At 35.6% G+C, this 27,272-nt stretch overlaps 1 protein-coding gene across 1 annotated transcript; it reads right to left on the reverse strand.

Moving 5' to 3' along the window:
* Positions 1-321: 321 nt before the first annotated feature.
* On the reverse strand, positions 322-26,228 carry LOC133326287 (thioester-containing protein 1 allele R1-like; the record flags this gene model as incomplete). The annotated part of the gene is made up of 9 exons (XM_061534961.1): positions 26,158-26,228; positions 25,644-26,052; positions 18,075-18,901; positions 16,480-16,741; positions 16,236-16,426; positions 11,742-12,807; positions 8,337-8,858; positions 7,814-8,271; positions 322-736 (listed from the first exon to the last, which is right to left on the reverse strand). Coding segments are annotated over exons 1-9 (4,221 nt in total), but the record flags the coding sequence as incomplete, so codon positions are not given.
* Between the last annotated feature and the right edge of the window lie 1,044 nt (positions 26,229-27,272).

The raw sequence follows: 27,272 nt of genomic DNA on the forward strand, positions 1-27,272 counted from the left end.
GGTGTCTGATTGAGATAAAATTTTTAACTATGCGGCGTACCGAACAGCTTGTATCAATTTTATTTTAAATCGGTTTCCATAAATGTGTCCCATGGTACGCAGACGACTTTAAATCTGCCCGAATGAAATTAAATTTATCATATGTTGCAGAAAGACATGAGTATGTTCCTTCAAAGGAACTTTGACATACAATTGTAAGGATACTTATATACAATATACCCAAGTGGTGAAGAGTATCATATAGTCGGCCCAGTCCGACTTTACTACTTTCCTTACTGGTTCATAATAATTTTTAAGTGTTTTCCCATTTAATAGACTTACCACAACCTCAATTTGTATCGGCTCTACCGATTTAAAAGGTCTCAAATGTTCATCCAACACCACTACTCTGAATTGCACAACATCGCCGGGTTTATAGATGCTCTTATCAGTTTGGGTGTAAATTTTCAGGTTATCCATCTCATCACTTTTTAGTATAGATGCATTGTAAAAACTTAAACCTTTAATAGCCTCAACTTCGAGTCTGTACTCCAAACTTGTATCCAATTTTGGTGGCAGAAAATTAATCGATTTTGTTTCGAATGGTTGTATTTCGATATTTTCGACAAAAGTGAATTGGGGCTGTCCCATGAGAGTAATACGTACTGTAGAAGATGCTGGAGCATTGTGTAGGGTTAAACAAACGGTATAATTTCGATTTGATTTAATTGTACCAGGAGCCACAACGGAATAATAGCTGTAAATATTTGTAAAGGTTATTTTAAGGTAGTCATTTTTTGGAACAATTGAAAGTGTGAATATTCTAACCTTTCCGCTATTGTTGATGTAATTAAGAGGGGCAGTGTAAGCTGCAGCAAAATCCCATGTAGCCGCATTTCTTGCGAGCGGTCTTTAAGCGACTGAATGCATTGATATGAAATTAATATATTTTCTAATAAGAAAAATTACAAAATGTGATAAGCTATGGCAGAGAAACGTGATTTGCAATTAGATTTAGCAGCCACCATAAAAATCAAATTAGAATTCAGTATACGTTGGATCCATCAATGCGTCATGTCTACCTATGAAGTCACGTTATCGCTACGTCTGTATGCCCTACATCACACTTTGGTACATGGTGCATATTTTTATAACATCCTCAATTGAGCAAGATAGACCCAAAGTTTTTATACCCTTCACCACACTGTGGTACAGGGTATTATGTCTTTGTGCATATGTTTGTAACAGGCAAAAATAATCGAGATAGACCCATGGTTCCTTTTGAGAATATGCATAGAATCACTTTCTGAGTCGATTTATGCATGTTCGTCTGTCTGTCTGTCCATGTTAAATTGTAAACAAAGTACAGGTCGTATTTATGATCCGAATTAGATGAAATTTGGCATAGGTCACTTGTTTGGCCCAAGGACGAACCCTATTGAAATTGGGAAAAATCGGTTCAGATTTAGATATAGCTCCCACATATATTTTCGTCCGATTTAATGAAAATGGTCCCTATATATCTGTCGATTTAAACGAAATTTGCCACAACGTAAAGAATTAGGTCTGGAATGATGTGTGTAAAATTTCATAAAAATCGGTTCAAATTTAGATATAGCTCCCATATATATTTTCGTCCGATTTTTTGTAAATGGTGCACCAAAGTCCCTATATATCATTCGATTTGCACGAAATTTGGCACAGCGTAATGAATTAGGTCTAGAATGATGTGCGTTAAGTTTTATGAAAATCGGTTCAGATTTAGATATAGCTCCCATATATATTTTCGTCCGATTTAATGTAAATGGTGTACCAAAGTCCCTATATATCTTTCGATTTGCACGAAATTTGGCACAGCGTACTGAATTAGGTCTAGAAAGATGTGTGCCAAGTTTCTTGAAAATCGGTCCAGATTTAGATATAGCTCCCATATATATTTACGTCCGATTTAATGAAACTGATGTACCAAAGTCCCCATATATCTTTCGATTTGCACGAAATTTGGCATAGCATAATGAATTAGGTCTACAATTATGTGTGTTAAGTTTCCTGAAAATCGGTCCAGATTTAGATATAGCTCCCATATATATGGCCCGATTTAATGTAAATGGTCCACCAAATACCTTATATATCTTTCGATTTCTACGAAATTTTGCACAGCGTAATGAATTAGTTCTAGAATGATGTATGTCAAGTTTCCTGAAAATCGGTCCAGATTTAGATATAGCTCCCATATATAATATCGTCCGATTTAATGTAAATGGTTCACCAAATACCGTATATATCTTTCGAATTGTGCGAAATTTGGTATAGCGTAATGAATTAGGTCTAGAATGATGTGTGTTAAGTTTCGTGAAAATCGGTTCAGATTTAGATATAGCTCCCATATATATTTTCGTCCGATTTAATGTAAATGGTGTACCAAAGTCCCTATATATCTTTCGAATTGCACGAAATTTGTCATAGCGTACTGAAATCGGTGCAAATTTAGATATAGCTCCCATATATAGTTTCGTCCGATTTTTTTTTAAATGGTACACCAAAGACCCAACATTAGGCCGATTGACACAAAATTTTAGACAACGTACTGAAGTTCATATAACCTAGCAATTGAGCAAGATAGACCCAAAGTTTTTATACCCTTCACCACACTGTGGTACAGGGTATTATGTCTTTGTGCATATGTTTGTAACAGGCAAAAATAATCGAGATAGACCCATGGTTCCTTTTGAGAATATGCATAGAATCACTTTCTGAGTCGATTTATGCATGTCCGTCCGTCTGTCTGTCTGTCCATGTTAAATTGTAAACAAAGTACAGGTCGTATTTATGATCCGAATTAGATGAAATTTGGCATAGGTCACTTGTTTGGCCCAAGGACGAACCCTATTGAAATTGGGAAAAATCGGTTCAGATTTAGATATAGCTCCCACATATATTTTCGTCCGATTTAATGAAAATGGTCCCTATATATCTGTCGATTTAAACGAAATTTGCCACAACGTAAAGAATTAGGTCTGGAATGATGTGTGTAAAATTTCATAAAAATCGGTTCAAATTTAGATATAGCTCCCATATATATTTTCGTCCGATTTTTTGTAAATGGTGCACCAAAGTCCCTATATATCATTCGATTTGCACAAAATTTGGCACAGCGTAATGAATTAGGTCTAGAATGATGTGCGTTAAGTTTTATGAAAATCGGTTCAGATTTAGATATAGCTCCCATATATATTTTCGTCCGATTTAATGTAAATGGTGTACCAAAGTCCCTATATATCTTTCGATTTGCACGAAATCTGGCACAGCGTACTGAATTAGGTCTAGAAAGATGTGTGCCAAGTTTCTTGAAAATCGGTCCAGATTTAGATATAGCTCCCATATATATTTACGTCCGATTTAATGAAACTGCTGTACCAAAGTCCCCATATATCTTTCGATTTGCACGAAATTTGGCATAGCATAATGAATTAGGTCTACAATTATGTGTGTTAAGTTTCCTGAAAATCGGTCCAGATTTAGATATAGCTCCCATATATATGGCCCGATTTAATGTAAATGGTCCACCAAATACCTTATATATCTTTCGATTTCTACGAAATTTTGCACAGCGTAATGAATTAGTTCTAGAATGATGTATGTCAAGTTTCCTGAAAATCGGTCCAGATTTAGATATAGCTCCCATATATAATATCGTCCGATTTAATGTAAATGGTTCACCAAATACCGTATATATCTTTCGAATTGTGCGAAATTTGGTATAGCGTAATGAATTAGGTCTAGAATGATGTGTGTTAAGTTTCGTGAAAATCGGTTCAGATTTAGATATAGCTCCCATATATATTTTCGTCCGATTTAATGTAAATGGTGTACCAAAGTCCCTATATATCTTTCGAATTGCACGAAATTTGTCATAGCGTACTGAAATCGTTGCAAATTTAGATATAGCTCCCATATATAGTTTCGTCCGATTTTTTTTTAAATGGTACACCAAAGACCCAACATTAGGCCGATTGACACAAAATTTTAGACAACGTACTGAAGTTAATATAACCTAGCATGTGGAAAGTTTCGTAGAAATCAGTTCAAATAGATATAGATAGATAGGATAGAGCTACCATATATATTTTCTCCCGATTTTAAGTAAATGATGCATCAAGAACTCAAAACCACGTTTTTCAACGGAATTGGCTTTAATTTTCTACGTTTGGTTCATCACATTGGGTATCAAATCTTCCTACCAGAAATAATTAATATTTTTCTACTTTTTAGGCTTGCCCCCTTTATCTCTTAGCCCATGTTTCCGGTTTGGACACATTTTCTACCTAACTGGTTGTAATTTGTTAGTTTTGCTGTGATATGGCAGTACCCCTTATTATTCGGTATTTTGCGGGGTCTTGAGTGCGTGTTTCAACCACTTTTGGATTCTCATTGAGTAGAAAATGTCCCAAAAATTATAAACATTGGTCCATGTTTTTGGGTAGCCCCCAAATAATGGTAATCCATATTATACGGTGTTTTGGACAAGCTTTTAACCCGATTGGCTCAATTTTTTCAGCTTCTCAGGGTTGCCAAATCTTCCTACTAAAAGTTATCAATGCTAGTTTTCGGCTTGATATAGCCAAAGTAGAACAGTACCATTCCATGTTCGGTATTTTGAAGGCTTTGGTATAAAGGGAAGGCTAACTTATATAAAATTTTTCCGTTGTATATATAGTTCCAATTTTTGATAAAACGGCTTATTTCTCGATATTGATAAATATTAATGCGAATTTTCTTCTAGATTTTACATATTGAATTCCTGGCGAATAAGAAATAAATTAAAACCAGTGAGCTGAGCAGTATAGTCGGACGGGGCCGACCATATGATACCCTACACAACTTCCACGAACATTTTTGTGGTTCTATATTCTGAGCTTCGGCAATATTTCGCGATATTTTTACCCCCTTGACCGACTAGAGGTCAACAAATATTAGAAATATTCAGTACAGCAATTCTAATTACTTATCCAGATTCCTTTCAGCGTAGGTTGTGTTGTGATGTTCGGCTTTCTATGTGGCCTATAGATCGATTCAAAAAAACACAAAAAATAAGTTTTCGGTCCACTTTATCCCTAAATTATTATCTGATCATCACCGAAAATTATAGGCGTTGTACTTGACCATAACTAGAACCTCATGGAACATGTCAAAGCGATCAGCGCTATATTTCCGCCCTCTAGTGTGGTAATGGGTTACTAAATAATATCTGAATACGTAAGCACCTGTAAATATTTACGTGTAACGCTCACATCCGAGTACAATCGACAATATAATTGGTATAGATTTAAAGGCCAACCACTCCTCTTGGATATACTATCAACTTATAAAAATTATTTACACTATTGAAATTGGGAAAATCGATTCAGATTTAGATATAGCTCCCATATATATCTCCGACCGATGTGTGCAAGATGTGTGCAATGTTTCGTGAAAATAGGTTCAGATTTAGATATAGCTCCCATATATATTTTCGTCCGATTTTAGGTAAATAGTGCACCAAAGTGCCTACATATCCTTCGATTTTCACGAAATTGGACATAACGTACTGAATGAAGCCTAGAATGACGTGTGTTAAATTTTGTAAATATCGGTTCAGATTTAAATATAGCTCTCATATATACTTTCATCCGACTTAAGGTAATTGGTTTACCAAGGTCTCTATATATCTTTCGATTTGCACGAAATTTGGCGCAGCGCACTGAATTAAGTCGAGAATGATGTGTGTTAAGTTTCCTGAAAATCGGTTCAGATTTAGATACAGCTCCCATATATATTTTCGTCCGATTTTAGGTAAATGGTGCACCAAAGTCCGTATATATCATTCGATTTGCACGAAATTTGGCATAGCGTACTGAATTAAGTCTAGAACGATGTGTGTTAAATTTCGTGAATATCGGTTCATATTTAGATATAGCTCCCATATATATTTTCGTCCGATTTTATGTAAATGGTGCACCAAAGAGTCTAGACATCCTTCGATTTTCACGAAATTTGGCACAGCGTAATGAATAAGGTCTAGAATGATGTGTGTTAAGTTTCCTGAAAATCGATTCAGATTTAGATATACCTCCCATATAAATGTTGTTCCGATTTAAGGTAAATAGTGCACCAAAGTCCCTATATATCTTTCGATTAGCACGAAATTTGGCATAGCGTACTGAATTAAGCCTAGAATGATGCGTGCCAAGATTCCTGAAAATCGGTTCAGATTTAGATATAGAGCCCATATATATTTTCGTCCGATTTAAGGTAAATGGTATACCAAAGTCCCTATGTATCTTTCGATTTGCACGAAATTTGGCACGGCGTACTGAATTAAGTCTAGATCGGTGTATGTTAAATTTCGTGAAAATCGGTTCAGATTTAGATATAGAGCCCATATATATTTTCGTCCGATTTTAGGTAAATTGTGCACCAAAGTCCCTATATATCTTTCGATTTGCACGAAATTTGGCATAGCGTACTGAATTGAGTCTGAAATGATGTGTGCCAAGTTTCGGGAAAATCGGTTCTGATTTAGATATAGCTCCCATACATATTTTCGCCCGATTTTAGATAAATAGTGCAGGCCGAGTAAATATATACGCTATAGAATACATCTTTTTTTCATTTTTCACACAAAAGTCAGGGTCCATTATTGACCGATCTTTATCAAACAAGGGTGCTTATTCTTTGGCCAATCCTCTTCTCCATGTAAAAATTCGAGATGTTTGGACAATAATAGCGGCCTCTGGAGCGACCAGAAAAACCGACAAAAATTCAGTATTTGGTCCATTTCATCCCCTAAATAGTATCCGATCTTTACCAAAACAATAGGGGTCTTCATTGGCCAGAACCCATCCTACATGCAAAATTTCGTGAAGATTGGTACATAACTGTGGCCTGTATCGTGTTTACAAATTATAATGGACAGACGGACGGACGGACACACATGTCTAGATCGACTCAGCTAGTCGAGATATGACGATCGGTATACTTAAAGGTGGGTCTAGGATCAATATTTCGCGGCGTTACAATCTCTAGGGGCTGTACAAAGCTATAATACCCTGACAATACTCTATGCCAAATTTTTTCTCAATTGGACAAACATTGACAATATTTACATACTATCGGAGGAAAGCAAGTCTGTGAGATATATTTAAATCTGAACCGATTCCAGTGAAGCTTGGCATACATAAATTTGGACTAAATTCAGTACGCTGTGCAAATTTTTGTCTCATTCAGACCAATATTGGGAGTTTGGTGCACCATTTACATAAAATCGGACGAAACTATAAATGGGAGCTATATCTAAATCGGAAATTTAACATAGGTAGCCGAGTGACATATGTATGAATTTATGTTAGTCGGTTCACATATAGATATAGATCACATATTTAAGTTCGTTCAATGTCATGCCAATGTTCTTTCGACAAGAAGGATACCAATGTAGAGTATACCAAAGTGGAGAAGGGTATCATATAGTCGGCTCAGTCCAATTTTACTACTTTCCTTACTGTTTACTTATTAATTTTCCTTATTGGGCTTCATTGGAAGTAAATGTCAGCATTCCTATGGTGGAGGGAACAATTGTTTATTTTTTGGCGTTATAAACAAAAATTAAGAGGAAACACATTCAATTAAATGCATGTTTATTTATAAATTTCCTCGAACACAAATTATGCCAAATAGAATCCCATTAATAGAATTCAATTCATTATAATAATATTGCATTTGACACATTTTAATCAATCACTTATCATCAATAGTACAAAATACAGTGTTCGAACGACTGGCATTATAATAATCATACATTTCTATGGCAACCGGTTTGCGATTCATGACATCATGCGTCTTATCAGCTAAAATTATAATACAATTCTCATCGCCAGCTTCTAAATTATCAAAATATATATTTAAACTTGATTCGGAATTCATTGATTCAATGCGTTGAATTAGTTCGTTTTCTAAAAGCGATTGACTAAATTCAGCATCGGTGCGATAACCAGATGGTAAATTTAATTTCATAATAACCATATTCGAAAATGACGTTTTATCATCCGATTTTGAATTGGCGGATGAAATCGTTTCCAAATAAGTAAAACAAATCTCAACATTAAGTTCTTGTAAATTCATAAATTGGGCTTTCGCTTGAATGCGGAAATGTTGCATTGGCATTTGTTCAGCCATGTAGTAAAGCGAGGAGAGCTGCAACATGGTTTGACCACTGCCGGTAGCTTTGAAATTAACAGAACGTGTAGAACGGGGTAACTGTAAGAAAAATAAATATATTTTTTTAAATTCTTATTTTTCCCAACAAAATTCCCTAGCCTTACCTTATGCGTGTGCAGTATGAGATTATTATCACCATTTATGGCAAAATCATCAGCTTTTACTTCGTTTCCCTTACCATCCAAGGCTGCATAGCGTAATGCCATTTGTTGGTTATTTCCATTGGCCGCATTCAATTGTGAATATTTTACAATGGCCTGTAGACCCATAACCGTATCATGTGTTGATTGGAAACCACCTTTACTATTTCGTTGTTGCATTAGCCATTGAAAAATTGCAGAATGATATTCATGCGGAGATATGTCCAAAAGAGCCAGGAGGGCGTATGCAGTAATTTCAACATCCTTTTCACCATTTTTATCATTAGCCGACCACCAACGTTGTTTATCCTTATCATTGACCTTTGCTAATAGTTTATCACGATCTTTTGGGGAATCTACATGTTTAGCCATTCCAAATGCCGCAGCGATAATTGACAGGGCATAGACATCATGATCTCTTTCCAAATTGTTACTCAAAAACTGAAGGCCCTTATTAATGGTGGCTGTATATTTTTTGGAATATTTCTGGAAAAAGAAAAGGAAAATACATGGAAATCTTGCTGAATTAAGTTGAACAAAATTTCGTGTCACTTATGAACTATATTTAAATGTGAACACATGAGTTTAGGCCCAATTTTGTAGATTGTACACAATTTTGTCTCAATAATATTAAAACTGGGAAATCGTTAAATACTATATATGGGAGCATTGTAAAGGCTTAAAAAAGTATTAAAAAATCCACGACTTCTAAAGAACTTAAAAAAGTTAATAAAAAAATCCACGCCTTCTAAAGAACTTTAAAAAATTATAAAAAAAATCAACGCCTTCTAAAGGACGTAAAAAATATTTAAAAATTCTACGCCTTATTAAGGAACTCGAAGAAATTATATAAAAAAATTAAATTCGTAAGGACCTCGAAAAAATTATTTAAAAAATTGGCGCCTTCTCAAGTACTTCAACATTTTTATACCCTTCACCACACTGTGGTACAGGGTATTATATCTTTGTGCATATGTTTGTAACAGGCAAAAGGAAACGAGATAGACACATGGTTCCTTTTGAGAATATGCATAGAATCACTTTCTAAGTCGATTTATGCATGCACGTCCGTCTGTCTGACTGTCTGTGCATGTTAAATTGTAAACAAAGTACAGGTAGAATTTATGATCTAAATTGGATGAAATTTGGCATAGGTCACTTATTCGGCCCAAGGGCGAACCCTATTGAAATTGGGAAAAATTGGTTCAGATTTAGATATAGCTCCCACATATATATATATATATATATATATTCGGCCCAAGGGCGAACCCTATTGAAATTGGGAAAAATTGGTTCAGATTTAGATATAGCTCCCACATATATATATATATATATATATATAACCGATTTAATGTAAACTTTCGATTTGCACGAAATTTGGTACAGCCTAATCATGTAGGTATAGAATTATGTCTGCCAAGTTTCGAGAAAATCGGTCCTGATTTCTATATAGCTCCCATATAAAGTTTCATCCGATATCATGTAAATGGTGCACCAAAGTCGCTATATATCTTTCGATTTGCACGAAATTTGGCATAACGTACTGAATCGAGCGTAGAGTGATGTCTGCCTTGTTTCGTGAAAATCGGTCCAGATTTAGATATAGCTCCCGTTTATTATAGATTGATTTTATGTAATAAATCGGCCCAGATTTAGATATAGCTCCCATATAAAGTTTCATCCGATATCATGTAAATGGTGCACCAAAGTCCCTATATATCTTTCAATATGCACGAAATTTGGCATAACGTACTGAATTGAGTATAGAATGATGTCTGCCAAGTTTCGTGAAAATCGGTCAAGATTTAGATATAGCTCCCATATATAGTTTCATCCGATTTCATGTAAATGGTGCACCAAAGTTCCTATATATCCTTCGATTTGCACGAAATTTGACATAACGTACTGAAATGAGCCTAGAGAGATGTGTACCAAGTTTCGAGAAAATCGGTCCTGATTTCTATATAGCTCCCATATAAAGTTTCATCCGATATCATGTAAATGGTGCACCAAAGTCGCTATATATCTTTCGATTTGCACGAAATTTGGCATAACGTACTGAATCGAGCGTAGAGTGATGTCTGTCTTGTTTCGTGAAAATCGGTCCAGATTTAGATATAGTTCCCGTTTATTATAGATTGATTTTATGTAATAAATTGGCCCAGATTTAGATATAGCTCCCATATAAAGTTTCATCCGATATCATGTAAATGGTGCACCAAAGTCCCTATATATCTTTCGATATGCACGAAATTTGGCACAACGTACTGAATTGAGCCTAGAATTATGTCTGCCAAGTTTCGTGAAAATCGGTCCAGATTTAGATATAGCTCCCATATATAGTTTCGTTCGATTTCATGTAAATGGTGCACCAAAGTCCACATATATCTTGCGATTTGCACGAAATTTGGCATAACGTACTGAATTGAGTATAGAATGATGTCTGCCAAGTTTCGTGAAAATCGGTCAAGATTTAGATATAGCTCCCATATATAGTTTCATCCGATTTCATGTAAATGGTGCACCAAAGTTCCTATATATCCTTCGATTTGCACGAAATTTGACATAACGTACTGAAATGAGCCTAGTGAGATGTGTACCAAGTTTCGAGAAAATCGGTCCTGATTTCTATATAGCTCCCATATAAAGTTTCATCCGATATCATGTAAATGGTGCACCAAAGTCGCTATATATCTTTCGATTTGCACGAAATTTGGCATAACGTACTGAATCGAGCCTAGAGTGATGTCTGTCTTGTTTCGTGAAAATCGGTCCAGATTTAGATATAGCTCCCGTTTATTATAGATTGATTTTATGTAATTGACGCACCAAGGAACCAATAGGCTGATAGGAACAAAACGTTCTGAAATTACTATAACCTAACCTGTGACATGTTTGTTTGGAATCGCTTAATATTTGGATAGAGCTTCCATATATATTTTCGCCCGATTTCAAGTAAATTGGGCATCAAATTCCTCATGTAGTCAGATTGACATCAAATTTTACACAACATACAAAATTGAGCATAGAATTACGTAGTTGCGTTTTCTAGAAGTACAGACATAGCTCAACGGATGACCTATTTATATTTCTTTAAAGTCGATTTACATACTTTATGGATAGATCTAGGTAGATTCACATTTATATAAATATCACATATTTTATTTCATCTAATTTCATGTTAATAGTCCTGTTAAATATATCCATAGTGGTGAAGGGTATCATATAGTCGGCCCCGTCCGACTTTACTACTTTCCTTACTGGTTTTATTTTTACTATTAAAATTTAATTCTCGAATAAAGATGTGAGCTTCGACGTCACCTAAGTTAACTTTTTCGGTAATATCACCCACAAAATCTGCTATCTTACCTTGTTCTCCATGAAAGTCATCAGAACAAATGCCGTGAAACCAAAACGATTTTGTTGTGCCGGATAGAATAGATATCCCGTGTAAGCAAAATCTCCATCCGCTTTCTGATTGCTGGCTAAATAATCCAAACCGCTGGTGATAATTTTTTCCTCAATTGAAACAAATGTGGCGGCTTTAAGAAAGAAACGTATAACATAGGCGGTTAACCATGTACTGGCTGCATCCTTATCACGACGTTCGCCGAAGACGCTATAACCCCCGGATGCGTGACGAAATGACAATTCCTGTTGATAGCCGATTTCCACAAATGCTTTAGCCTGTTTAATCAGATTTTTCTCTTGACCAAATTTACCAATGGCCTTGAGGTATTGCAGTAACAAAATGTTTGGTGCAAAATTAACCATATTTTGTTCTCCACAGCCGGTTGGTTTCATTACCAAGCCATTAAGATTTTCCATTGTGGCGGCGAGAGCATCACCACCCATTGACAGGGTAATATATTCAGAATCTACTACAATATTCGGTGGCACATTGAGACTTAAATTTGAGAATAGTTCATTTTGCGCTGCTGATATTCGAAGTACCAAAACTTGGTTATCACTATTTTCAGTACCTTCAGGTTCAACTTTCAGGTAGTGGAGAACAGCATCTGAGAGGTCTTCGGATGTTGTGGCACGTATCTGCAATTTTATATTTCCCACCATTTGAGGTGTTATTGTAAATGCAACGCTGTCAATGCCATTTGCTGGCAGTTTCACATGTTCGATTTGTTTTTTCATATCGCCAGCCTTAAAACGAAAAGCTTCCTCTTCATTGTACATTTGAACTTCGACACTTAAACTTTTGTTGTGATAATTGAACACTGTTATGGGTAGGGTAATCATTTCACCTCTCTTAACGGCATAGGGAAGGTTAATGTCTACAAAGAATGGTTTAATGGTCACAATATTGGTGGCATCATCGACAATACCGAAACCCGATTTATTGTGAATGCTAAATGCGGTCATACGCCAGGTGGTTATTGTATCGGGAATTTCCAATGTCAGCGCGGTTAATTCCTTTGTTCTGTAAGTTAAAACAAAAATATTATTTAATTTGTAATTTGTCTTCTGTTTTGATTTCTGAACATACATTTCAAGATTTTGAAATATCCATGTCTCGGGAAATTTTCTACGTAAACTTCCTTCTCCACTGATATTAATTGTTATAAAAAAATAATAATAAATATATAAGAACAAGAATGCAGGTAGTTTTGAGCCCAGTGGGGAAAGGGCGGAATATTTGGATATTTATCTCTAGTCATTGAAGAAGGCGTGGAGGTCCTTAGAAGGCGTCTAGGTCCTTAAAAGGCGTGGATTTTTTAAATCATTTTTTGGAGGTCCTTAAGAAGGCGTGGATTTTTTAAATCAATTTTTGGAGGTCCTTAAAAATGCGTGGATTTTTTAAATCATTTTTTGGAGGTCCTTAAGAAGGCGTGGATTTCTTAAATTAGTTTTTGGGGGTTTTTAAGAAGGCGTGGATTTTATAAATCATTTTTTGGAGGTCCTTAAGAGGGCATGGATTTTTTAAATCATTTTTTGGAGGTCCTTAAGAGGGCATGGATTTTTTAAATCAGTTTTTGGGGGTCCTTAAGAAGGCGTGGGTTTTTTAAATCAGTATTTGGAGGTCCTTAAGAAGGCGTGGCTTTTTTAAATCAGTTTTTGGAGGTCCTTCAGAAGGCGTGGATTTTTTTAAATCAGTTTTTGGAGGTCCTTAAAAAGGCGTGGATTTTTTAAATCACGTTTTGGAGGTCCTTAAGAAGGTGTGTATTTTTTTAAATCATTTTTTGGAGGTCCTTAAGAAGGCGTGGATTTTTTAAATCAGTTTTTTGGAGGTCCATAAGAAGGCGTGGATTTTTTAAAACCATTTTTTGGAGATTCTTAAGAAGGCGTGGATTTTTTAAATAATTTTTGGAGATCCTTAAGAAGGCGTGGATTTTTAAATAATTTTTGGAGATCCTTAAGAAGGCGTGGATTTTTTAAATAATTTTTGGAGATCCTTAAGAAGGCGTGGATTTTTAAATAATTTTTGGAGATCCTTAAGAAGGCGTGGATTTTTTAAATAATTTTTGGAGGTCCTTAAGAAGGCGTGGATTTTTTAAATCAGTTTGTGGAGGTCCTTAAGAAGGCGTGGATTTTATAAATCAGTTTTTGGAGGTGCTTAAGAAGGCGTTGATTTTTAATCAGTTTTTGGAGGTGCTTAAGAAGGCGTTGATTTTTAATCAGTTTTCGGAGGTCCTTAAGAAGGCGTAGATTTTTTAAATCATTTTCTAGAGGTCCTTAAGAAGGCGTGGATTTTTTAAATCAGTTTTTGGAGGTCCTTAAGAAGGCGCGGATTTTTTTTTTGAATCATTTTTTGGAGGTCCTTAAGAAGGCCTGGATTTTTTTAAATCATTTTTTGGAGGTCCTTAATAAGGCCTGGATTTTTTAAATCAGTTTTTGGAGGTCCTTAAGAAGGCGCGGATTTTTTTTTGAATCATTTTTTGGAGGTCCTTAAGAAGGCCTGAATTTTTTAAAATTGTTTTTTGAAGGTCCTTAAGAAGGCGTGGATTTTTTTAAATCATTTTTTGGAGGTCCTTAAGAAGGCGTGGATTTTTTAAAGAATATTTTTTCAAGGGCCTTAAGAAGGCGTGGATTTTTTAAAGAATATTTTTTCAAGGGCCTACAGAAGGCGTGGATTTTTTAAAGAATATTTTTTCAAGGGCCTTAAGAAGGCGTGGATTTTTTTAAATAATTTTTTGGAGTTCCTTAAGAAGACGTGAATTTTTTTAAATCACTTTTTTGGAGGTCCTTAAAAATGCGTGGATTTTTTTAAATCATTTTTTGGAGGTCTTTAAGAAGGCGTGGGTTTTTTTAAATCATTTTTTGGAAGTCCTTAAGAAGGCGTGGGTTTTTTTAAATCATTTTTTGGAGGTCCTTAAGAAAGCGTGGGTTTTTTAAATCACTTTTTTAGAGGTCCTTAAGAAGGCGTGTATTTTTTAAATCACTTTTTTAGAGGTCCTTAAGAAGGCGTGTGTTTTTAAATCATTTTTTGGAGAAGGCGTTTATATTTTAAATAATTTTGTGGAGGTTTAAGAATAATTTGTTGAGATCTGTGAAATACTTTTTTGAGGTCTTTTAAAAGGCGTTGAATAATTTGTTAAGGTCCTTAAGAAGGCGTGGATTTTTTAAATATTTTTTGAATGGCGTGGATTTTTAAGGTTATTTATTTTTTGTTATTTATTTTCTGTTTTGAGGTCATTGAGAAGACGTCGCGTTTTTTGGGGGGTCATTGAGAAGACGTGTATTTTGTGGTCTTTGATAAAACTTGGATTTTTAAAATAACTTTTTTTTAAAATATTTTACTTTTTTAAATAATTTTTTGTGGTCTTTTGTAAATAACACATTGTGGTCCTTGAATTTTAAGATATTGTTGAAAACCCCTGTATGTCACTCGTACCCACAATGTTTACATAGTACCAGGGTTTAAAATGCAGCATCAAAAATATTAGCATTAGTCTTACTACTGCTAAAAAATATTGACATTATGACTAAATCAGCAAACGGCTAGCATTTTTAGTTCGTAGCATCCGTGCTAAAGTAGGCCACACACCTCAAACATGTGCGTTCGATCGGTGTGAAGCTCCTAGCCCACACACGTCAAACGGATCCATTAAACTTCATTTCATATTTATTTTTGAAGCGTGAAGATGGACCGCGATAGTGATGACGGAAAAAAGATGAAATATTTTTATTTAATATAAATGTATTAAATACTTTTACTTTATTCCGGGAAAAAAACATTTTTATTTGGCACACAGTAGAATATGTGTAAAAATATCAAAAAATCTTCCAAATACATATGTATTGCATTTGTCCGCTGATCCGCACTCCACGAAATTTCTCAACAAATGAGAAAATATCCACACACCAGGCCACAGACGTCAAACATGTGCGCGTCGCACAACGAAAAATTAAAAATTTTTAATTTCTTTCGATCGGTGTGCGCACCGGCAAATCGGTGTGAACACCGTACCACACACGTCAAACATTGCTTCGATTCACACCGATCGAACGCACATGTTTGACGTGTGTGGGCCACTTTAGTCTTCATTGTAAGCTTTGGTTGTTAGTCGCGTTGACAATTATGTTGTAGTTGTTCATTGCTATTTTGTAGCTGCTGACAAAATCAAGAAGCTTTATTTTTGCTTGCTAAAATTATTCGTAATGTATTGCTATTTGTTGCAGTTGTGATTGGCTGTGCTGCATATTTTGAGGATGACTTTAGTTAGCAGTGCGGCAATTTTCTGTGTTTTTGCTATTTTGGCGTTAGCATTTTAAACCCTGCATAGTACATATAATTAAATTAGTCGCACATACACACACACACACTCCTTACCTGTAACCTCAGTATATGGATAATGGGCATTAGTAAATGTCAAAAGCCCCGAAATTATACCAGGATAAAATTTGGACTTTAACGGACTATATGTCAAATCATCTCGTAATTCGTTTAGTATTTGTGTTCTATCCAGATCATATTCTCTATTTAAATTATAGACACCCAAATCCACAGCTAATAGACATACATATGAATTCGGTTGAGCCTTTATGTTAATGGTGACATTTTGTCCAGGTCGGACTTCATGTGGCGCTGAAATTTCAACCTAAAGATAAAAATATTAATTTCCATATAAAAACGTATTTAATGCGTTCTTACCTTATTTTCAAATTCATTTGGGAATTTCAAAAACATTTCCTCATATCGATAATTTCCTTCGTAAATATAATGAACATACAAATAGGCTGCAGGCATCATTTCTATTGTTGGCATTAATTGAATTATGTAAGATTTTTGTTCGGATGGTATTTTAATGAATTCCGTTTGTATGATATTTCCATGACCAGTTACGGTATATACAATATATGGTATATTTTTTAAGGAGGAAACTTTAATTTCAATCATTTTGCCAAGTTGAGGACTAAAAGGAGAAAAAGATGAAGTAATAAAAAAAAATGTAATTTAGGAATTGCATTAGCAGGAGGGTTAAGTCCGGCCCCAAGAGTTTGTAACGCCGCGAAATATTGGTCCTAGACCCACCTTTAAGTATACCGATCGTCATATCTAGACATGTGTGTCCGTCCGTTTGTCCATTATAATTTGTAAACACGATACAGGCCACAGTTATGGACCAATCTTCACGAAATTTCGCATGTAGGATGGGTTTTGGCCAATGAAGACCCCTATTGTTTTTGAAGACCCCTATTGTTTTTGAAGACCCCTATCGGTTAATATTTAGGGGATGAAATAGATCAAAAACTTTATTTTTGTCGGTTTTTATGGCCCAAACACCGCGAATTTTTCCATGGAGAAGGGAATTGGGCCAAAGAATAAGCATGCATGTTTTGATAAGAATCGGTCAATATTTAGCGGGTCAAATGGACCCTGACTTTTGTGTGAAAAATTACAAAATTTGTATTGTATGGCATATATATTTACTCCTGTACCAATTATATTGTCGTGTGTACTCGGATGTAGGAGTTACACTTAAATATTTACAGGTGCTTACGTATTCCGACATTATTTAGTAACCCATTAGCACACTAGAGGGCGGAAATATATCGCTAATCGCTTTGTAATTTTCCACGAGATTCCCGTTATGATCAACGACAACGCCTATAATTTTGGGATGAAGTGGACCGAAAACTTATTTTTTGTGTTTTTGTTTTCGAGTCGATCTGTAGGCCACAATTGAAAGCCCAACATCACAACATAACCCACGGTAAAGAGAATCTGGACAAGTACACCCCTCGTCTACTGAAATATTTGTTGACATCTAGTTGGTCAAGAGGGTGCAAATATCGCGAAATATTGCCCAAGCTCTGAATATAGAACCATATAAAGTTAGATTTTCGTCGAAGTTGTGTAGGGTATCATATGGTCGGCCCCGTCCGATTATACTGCCCCGCTCACTGGTTTTATAATCAGCAAGAGATAGTTAAATATTTTCAGATCACACAACAATCCTAGACTAGGTGAAGAGTATGTTCTACTGTGGGATATATAGCGAAGCTTAATAACTTCTCTTTTCAAAATAACCTATCTAGATGTATGCCTTTCTATTCCTCTTAGAAAGGCATACATCTAGATAGGTTATTTTGAAAAGAGAAGTTAAGAAGTTATTATTAAGAGTCTGGTTTTATTTCGACTTGATGAGCTTGTATAACATTGTAGTTAATTTAATTGTGCTAAACATCTTAGTATCTCTTTAGCTCAGCAGAACTTAGCACTCTTTTGTATTTATCATCACTCACCTGCCACTAAGTAAAGTCAATTTACAAAAATCCTCCTTATTATTATTATTATCCACAGCATCATCAGCATTGTAGATATTCGGTAACATTGCTAAAGAATCTCGATATTTGAATATATGTTTCTCCTCGGAATTATGTTCAAAATCAAATACCGCTACACCATCATCATTCAACTGTGACTGGTAGGTCCGCTCACCATGTATCATATAGACCGGTTCACTGGGATCTCTAACAGCAGTACCATTCCATTGTTGCACTTTAATTTTCAGACGATATGGTTTACCATCTTTAAAATCAATATCTGATGATTCTACAATTACATTATATTCTTGTTGTTGGACATTGACAAAACTAAATGTTGATTCTGAACGTCCGCTGTGTTTTTCGGTAATTTGAACATAAAGTGTTATACTCTTATATATCATATATTTTTCGAAGTTTTTAATTTCTATATCCAGTGTTTCTATGCCATTCACATTTACTTTTTGTTCTGGCGTTATGAGATTTCCCAAAGTATCTGTTGCTCTTACTGTAGCAATACCCTCAACAAATTTTCCAAAATTATATTTTCCATAGAATTTTAAATGGACAATTGGATTAGCCGGAGTAACAGACGGTTCATTTTCAATTGTTACATAGAATTTCGGAAGGATATATTTTTTCACCTTAAACGTCTTCGAATGAGAATGTCCATATTTGCCACTAATGAATACCGCAATTTTCCATATACCGAGTGCAGGATATTCCGATAAATTGAATTTATTTGTAAAGACACCATGAATGAGGGAAATATCTTTGAATTGCTTAACGCGATTTTCGTTGGCATCCTGTAATAAAAAACCAGTAAGGAAAGTAGTAAAGTCGGGCGGGGCCGACTATATGATACCCTTCACCCCTATGGGTATATTAAACAGGACTATTATCATGAAATTGTATGAAATAATATATGTGATATTTATGTAAATGTAAATCTACCTAGATCTATCCATAAAATATATAAATTGACTTCAAACAAATATAAATAGGTCATCCGTTGGGCTATGTCTGTACTTCTAGAAAACGCAACTGCGTAATTCTATGCTCAATTTTGTAAGTTGTGCAAAAATTGATGTCAAACTGACTAATAATTTACTTGAAATCGGGCGAAAATATATATGGAAGCTCTATCCAAATATTAAGCGATTTCAAACAAACTTGTCACAGGTTAGGTTATACTAATTGGTGGTGCACCATTTACATAAAATCGGACGAAACTATATATGGGAGCGATATCTTAATCTGGACATATTTTCTCGAAACTTGGCAGACATCACTCTAGGCTCAATTCAGTGCGTTATGCCAAATTTCGTGCAAATCGAAACAATTATAGGGACTTTGGTGCACCATTTACATGAAAACGGACGAAACTATATATGGGAGCTATATCTAAATCTGGACCGATTTTCAAGAAACATAGCAAATCATTCTAGGCCTAATTCAGTACGCTATGCCAAATTTCGTGCAAATCGAAGGATATATGGGGACTTTGGGGCACCATTTATATTAAATCGGACGAAAATATATATGGGAGCTATATCTAAATCTGAACCGATTTTTCCAATTTCAATAGGGTTCGTCCTTGGGCCAAATGAATGAACTGTGCCAAATTTCATCCAATTCGAATAATAAATGCGGCCTGTACATTGTTTACAATTTAACATGGACAGACGGACGGACAGACGAACATGCGTAATTCGACTTAGAAAGTGATTCTATGCATATTCTCGAAAAGAACCATGGGTCTATCTCGATTCCTTTTGCCTGTTACAAACATATGCACAAAGACATAATACCCTGTACCACAGTGTGGTGAAGGGTATAAAAAATGTAGGATAGGTCCGAAAATATACTAACGATTGGACAAGTGGGAATTATTAAAAAATGTCAACCTTTTTAATAATTTCCACAAATTTTCGCAAAAAACGTGTATGCCAGAAGAACTTATAAAACTACACACCAATATCGACCATTTTAGTACCATAAATTTGTTGTCTTAAAGTATGTATATCCAAAAGCGCCTCCATATCTCCATTAATAAAATAGAAATCTTATTTCCCAATTTTTTCGATTCTATTTAAACCAAATCCAAATTGTATCATTTAGTACACATAAGTACGAATTTCCAAAACTTTCTACATACCTCAGTCCTACACCCCAACATTGATCCTATCTCCAAATTTCAGTATTCCTGCATAGTCGATTCACCATAAAGTAAATTTGTACCAAATTTAGTACAATCCTGCATCCCAATCCTGCATCACAACTGTGATCATAACACCAATTTTCAACATTCCAGCTTTATCGGTTCTTCCAACAAAACTATTCCAAATTTTGTACAAATTAAAAAAAAACGTTCTACATACCTCAGTCCTACACCCCAACTTTGATCCTATCTCCAAAATTCAGTGTTCCAGCTCTACCGATTCACCTAAATTCAAATTCTACCAAATTTAGTACCATTTAGTACACGTTAATAGAAATTTCCAAAACTTCCTACGTACTCCAATTCTACACCCCAACACTGATCCTAACTCAGATTTCAGGTTTCCAGCTCTATCGATTCAACTAAAATTCAAATTGTACCAAACTTAGTAGATATTTCCAAAACCACCTACATGTCTCAATCCAACACCCCAACAGTGATCCTCAATCCAAATTTCAGGATTCCAGCTCTATTGATTCAACCAAAATTCAAATTGTACCAAATTTAGTACACATAAGTACGAATTTCCCAAACGCAAATACAGTAGTAATCTTATTTCCTACTTACTTAGCTGGCTTGTTACAGAACGGTTGTTCCATAAGCCGTAGATCTTTCGGAGAATTTTTCTCTCAAACACCCCAAGAGCTGCCTCATCTGCTTGCGCAAGTACCCATGCTTCTGATCCATATAATAGCACGGGTAGTATCAGCGTCTTGTAAAGTGTGAGTTTGGTCTGGCGGGAGGTGGCCTTGTTTCTAAACTGCTTACTTAGACCATAGTAGCATCTGTTGGCCATCACAATCCTTCTCCGAATTTCAAAACTGATGTCATTCGTTTTATTTATGGCGGTACCAAGGTATATAAAGTATTTAACTACCTAAAAGCTATAGTTCTCAAGTTCCACAGTTGGTCCGAGTCTACTGGACGTCTTGCGCGTTGATACCATCAGCTTGGTTTTCTCGCCGTTTACTGCCAGACCCTCTTTGGCAGACTCCTTTTCAATTTGTTCAAAGGTGGCTGTTACCGCTCGCAATGTTCGACCCATTATATCGATGTCATCGGCGAGTAACATGTGTTGTTTGGTGTACAGAGTGCCATTTCTGTTAACCTTTTCGTCTCGTATGACCTTTTCCAGTAGGATGTTAAAAAGATCACACGACAAACTGTCACCTTGTCTGAATCCTCGTTCGGTATTGAAGGGCTCCGATAGGTCCTTTCCTACCTTAACTGCTGACCTTGTGCCACTTAAAGTTATCATGCATAGCGGTATTAATTTTGCAGGAATGCCGAACGCAGACATGGCTTTAAACACCTCTGAACGGATAGGGCTGTCGAATGCGGCTTTATAGTCGACAAATAGGTGGTGTGTCGCCAGGATTTGGCGCAGAGTGAAAATCTGGTCAATAGTGGATTTGCTAGGTCTGAAGCCGCATTGGTATGGTCCGATGATGTCATTGACCATTGGCTTCAATCGTTCAAACAGCACACTGGATATGCGATGGAGACTTATTCCTCTATAGTTGGCACATATCGTCTTGTCTCCTTTTTTGTGCACGGGTCACGGGATGCTGAGGTTCCAATTATTGGGCATGCATTCATCTAGCCAAATTGTGCTAATCAGCTGGTGCATGCTCCTACCAGCATCTGGCCACCAGTCTTGAATAGTTCGGCTGGTAATCCATCGGCTCCTGCTGTTTTGTTGTTCTTGAGCCGATTAATTGCTTTTATGACCTCATCTTGGCAAGTTGGTATACACTCTATACCATCATCTCTTATTGGTTCTGGGGTATCTTCTTCATCGCCACTATTTGATACTAGAAGCTTTTCGAAATGCTCCTTCCAGATCATCAACACGCTGTCATTCATCCAGTTTTTTAGACGTCCTATCGATCCGAGGAACAAATATCGTTTCGGATCATTACCTTGTGGCAGCCAAGGTACGCACCCGTCTTAATGTTGCAGCAAAGGTGCGATCTAATACAACACGGAAACTCGACGTCGAAAAGCTGCAAACACAACAGGTAGCCGAGGCCTACTCCGCTCAACTTACCCATCTGCTTGAAGAAAACACTTTTTGTCCCCTACAAACTGCAGCAAAAAGAACAATTGGGTACCAAAAACCACCACCAAGAAACCCATGGTACGATCAGGAGTGTCGTAATGCTACTGATGTGAGAAACGCAGCGTATAGGGCAACCCTGCAGACAGTAGCAACACGTAACGTGATGGAGAATTATCGTGAGAAAAGGAGAGAGGAGAAACGTGTTTTCAGAAAAAAAGACAAAAGAAGAAGAAAAACGTGAAGGTGAGCAAATCGAGGGTGAATCAGAATGAAGTCCGGAAATTTTACCAACAAGTAAAACACCAAACCGAAGGCTTTGGTGCAGGCACATCCTCCTGTAGAGATGAGGAAGGAATCTTATTTCCTACATATCGCTATATTACACTCCGGATCAGGATCCCAGCTCCATTTGTACATCCGAATTAAAAGTGTACCAAATATAGTACCATATTGTACTTTTCGTATACATGAGTGCACGTTTTCAAAACCATCTCCTGATATCGACCCTACTTTACAACTTTAATTCACATTCCAAATTTCAAGTTTTTTAGCGCTATCCGTTCACATGCTACGAAATCGTACTTAATTTAGTACATTTTCGTACTTTTAGGATATATATATATATATATAATTCGAATTTCCAAAAGCCAGAGTGCAAAGACATAAACAAAGACATAGAAAACGTAAAGACTCGACAAAATGCATTTTGACAAAATAGTTTATGAAAAAATATCCAGGGGGTATCAGGTATAACAGAGGCATGTTAAGAATAAAAACGCTAATACGCGAAAATGTGTGCATAAAATGGAAATAAAATCAGAGATCCGCACATAAAATATATATTTTTATTTTATAAGCTTGCTATATAGCGATTAAAACGTTTAATATTGTTCGGTCTGTTGTTATGATATCGTAACAACAGAGGAAAAGCCATCTATTGGAAATTGTTGACGTATCGATTGTCCTATCTTTATACTTTTATGTCTTTGACATAAAAGTATAAAGATAAGACAATCGATACGTAAGCAATTTCCAATAGATGGCTTTTCCTCTGTTGTTACTATATCATAACAACACAGTAAACATTTTAGGAAGTATATCGCAAGCTTGTAATATAAAATCATATATTTTGAGTGCAGATCTCAGATTTTATTTACGTTTTATACACACATTATCGCGTATTGATGTTTTTTTTCCTAACATGACTCTCTTATACTTGGCTCCCCCTGGATATTTATACTCTTCACCACACTGTGGTACAGGGTATTATGTCTTTGTGCATATGTTTGTAACAGGCAAAAGGAAACGAGATAGACACATGGTTTCTTTTGAGAATAAGCATAGAATCACTTTTTAAGTCGATTTATGCATGTCCGTCCGTCCGTCCGTCTGTCCATGTTAAATTGTAAGCAAAGTACAGATCGCATTTATTATCCGAATTGGATGAAATTTGGCATTGGTCACTTATTCGGCCCAAGGACGAACCCTATTGAAATTGAGAAAAATCGGTTCAGATTTAGATATAGCTCCCATATATATAGTTAACCGGTTTAATGTAAACGGTCCCTATATGTCTTCCGATTTGCAGGAAATTTGGTACAGCCTAATCATTTAGGTCTAGAATGATGCCAGCCAAGTTTCGTGAAAATCGGTCCACATTTAGATATAGCTCCCATATATAATTTCGTCCGATTTCATGTAAATGGTGCACCAAAGTCCCTATATATGTTTCGATTTGCACCAAATTTGGCATTACTTACTTAACTGAGCCTACAATGATGTCTGCCAAGTTTTGAGAAAGTCGGTGTAGATTTAGATATAGCTCCCATATATAGTTTCGTCCGATTTCATGTAAATGGTCCACCGTAGTCCCTATATATCTTTCGATTTGCTCGAAATTTGGCATAACGTACTGAATTGAGCCTAGAGTGATGTCTGCCAAGTTTTGAAAAAAATCGGTTCAGATTTAGATATACATCCCATATATAGTTTCGTTCGATTTCATGTAAATGGTGCCCCAAAGTCCCTATATATCTTTCGATTTGCACGAAATTTGTTATAGCGTACGGAATAAAGTCTAGAATGGTGTGTGTTAAGTTTCAAGAAAATTGGTTCCGATATAGATATAGAGCTCATATATATTTTCGTCCGATTTAAGGAAAATGGTGAACCAAAGTCCCTAAACATCTTTCGATTTGCACGAAATTTGGCATATCGTACTGAATGAAGTATAGAATGATCTGTGTTAAGTTTCCTGAAAATCGCTCCAGATTTAGATATAGTTTCCATATACATTTTCGTCCACATATATCTTTCGTAATGAACTTAGTATAACCTATAAGTTATATATAAATGCTGCACCGAATTCCCCAGTGGGTCCGATTGGCATAAAATTTTGCACAACTTATTGAAGTTATTATGAGATAACGTGGATATAGTTCCTATATATAGGTTCGTCAGATTTTAAGTAAAATGTGCACCAAAGACCCAAAGTTATATAGTTTATATAACCTATATAACTTATATACATATTTTCATCCTATTTGAAGTAAATGGTGTACCAAACTCCTCATGTTTATCAGATATGTATCCAAATAATCAACGGATATCCGATTGATATATGCTTTAAATTGATTTACGTAATTTTGTCCCATTGAAAAGAATCAACTCTATATCTGACCAAATGAAAAATTTAGTATAGGTTGCAGAAAGACATGTTTATGGGTCCAATTTCATTTTCATGCGACGTCTGTTAAGATTCATCTGTTGTATATAGCCAAAGTGGTGAAGGGTATCATATAGTCGGCCCCGTCCGACTTTACTTCTTTCCTTACTCTTTTTTAATAAATTTTGTCAAAAAGCGCTTTGTCGAGTATTTACGGTTTCTATGTTTTTGCACAGTGTTACCGTTACATCATCAGTTATTAATCGGACAAAGCTTACATGCACAGACATAAATAGAGGCATTGTCAGGTTTCATAATGTTTTAACCCTTTCAGTGTCAAGGAAAATTTTTGTCGGAATAAAAATCTAAAATGTTGTACTTAAAATCATATGAAGGCCCAGAGTTTAGAAAAAAAATCAATTCTTATTTTTACCCTCGGAAAGTTTTGTCTATCTTTGAGCAAAAATAAAGACAACAACTGTAACGGTACATAGGATATCCGAAAAATTGCAAAGGAAGAAAGTAAATTTAAATATCGAATATATTCGACAAAAACACTGAAAGGGTTAATTATGTTCTTATTTAATTTGCCAAACTTACCATTATCTCCACACGAATCGGTTCAGTGACGTTCAACGGTCTTGTATGTTCATCAAGGACAACAACACGAAATTGCACCAAATCTAATGGCTTATAGATGGCTTTATCAGTTTGTATGTATATTTTTGGACCGGCATTCTCCTCCACATACAACAAAGTTTCATTTTTAAATGACAACCCATTCAAACCTTCGGCGTAAAACATGTGGGTACCTCGTATCAGTTTTGTTGGCATAAAATCGATTTGTTGCGATTCGAATGGTTGTAGAACAATATTTTCAGTTTGATTGTATGATGGTCCAATGATACCACAACGTATTGTAGCCGGTTCGGTGGCATTGTGTAGCGTTACAACAACACTATATTTACGATTTGATTTAAGTGTGCCGGGGGCAATGATAGAATAGTGACTGCAGCGAACGCAAAAGGGAGAGAGAGAAAAAAAAACAAGAAATATAAATCACGTGACTTCAGAACTTAATAGATGTACATGAGTCGCGTGGGAACCTACATACCTCTGATCACCGAACACTAGACCGAGCCTAAGTGTTATTATGACAAAAAATATTTGTAAAATATGCGTCATCTTGGTGTTGCGGGTTTTGTTCGTAATAATTCAATTTGCAATTTGTCCGCATTTGTGAACTGCTTGTGCGAAGTGTAAGTCTGATACTGATAGAATGATGTTGAGATTATCGTTTTCAATTGTAAAACACATTATTATGCATATTTTTAAATCTGAGTAATAAATATTATTAAACGTATATTTTAGTATTAAATGCCCCTATATGCTAAAACAAGATATGCTAAATTGATCTTCATTGAAGTTATGATCTGAAATAATTGTATTCAAATTAAAATTAAAAGAGGCCATAATAAATGAACAGGTTTTTAACAATTAGAAAGTGATGGTAGACAGGCGGGGTGACAATATTTTTGGTCATATCGAATATATGCCAGTACATAAAATATAGATTTTTATTGAAATTATTTTTTATACCCTTCACCACACTGTGGTGCAGGGTATTATGTCTTTGTGCATATATTTGTAACAGGCAAAAGGAATCGCGATAGACCCATGTTTCCTTTTGAGAATATGCATAGATTCACTTTCTAAGTCGATTTACGTATGTCCGTCCGTCTGACCATTTTAAATTGTAAAGAAAGTACAGGTCGCATTTATTATTCGAATAGGATGAAATTTGGCCCAAGGACGAACCCTATTGAAATTGGGAAAAAATTGGATCAGATTTAGATATAGCTCTCAATGGTGCACCAAAGTCCCTAAAGGGGACTACTGAATAAGGCCTAGAATGATGTGTGCCAAGTTTCTTGAAAATCGGTTCAGATTTAGATATAGCGCCCATATATATTGTCCTCCGATTTAAGGTAAATGGTGCATCAATGTTCTTAAATATCTTTCGATTTGCACGAAATTTGGCATAATGTACTGAATTGAGCCTAGAGTGATGTTTGCCAGGTTTCGAGAAAATCGGTCCAGATTTAGATATAGATCCCATATATAGTTTCGTCCGATTTAAGGTAAATGGTGCACTAATGACCCTATATATCTGCCATTTTGCACGAAATTTGGTGCAACGTACTAAATTGAACCTAGAATGATGTCGCC

This window comes from Musca vetustissima, unplaced genomic scaffold (genome assembly GCF_032173495.1).
Source record: "Musca vetustissima isolate MV318-11 ecotype Yass unplaced genomic scaffold, APGP_CSIRO_Mvet_v1 utg259466, whole genome shotgun sequence".
Classification (NCBI taxonomy): domain Eukaryota; kingdom Metazoa; phylum Arthropoda; class Insecta; order Diptera; family Muscidae; genus Musca; species Musca vetustissima.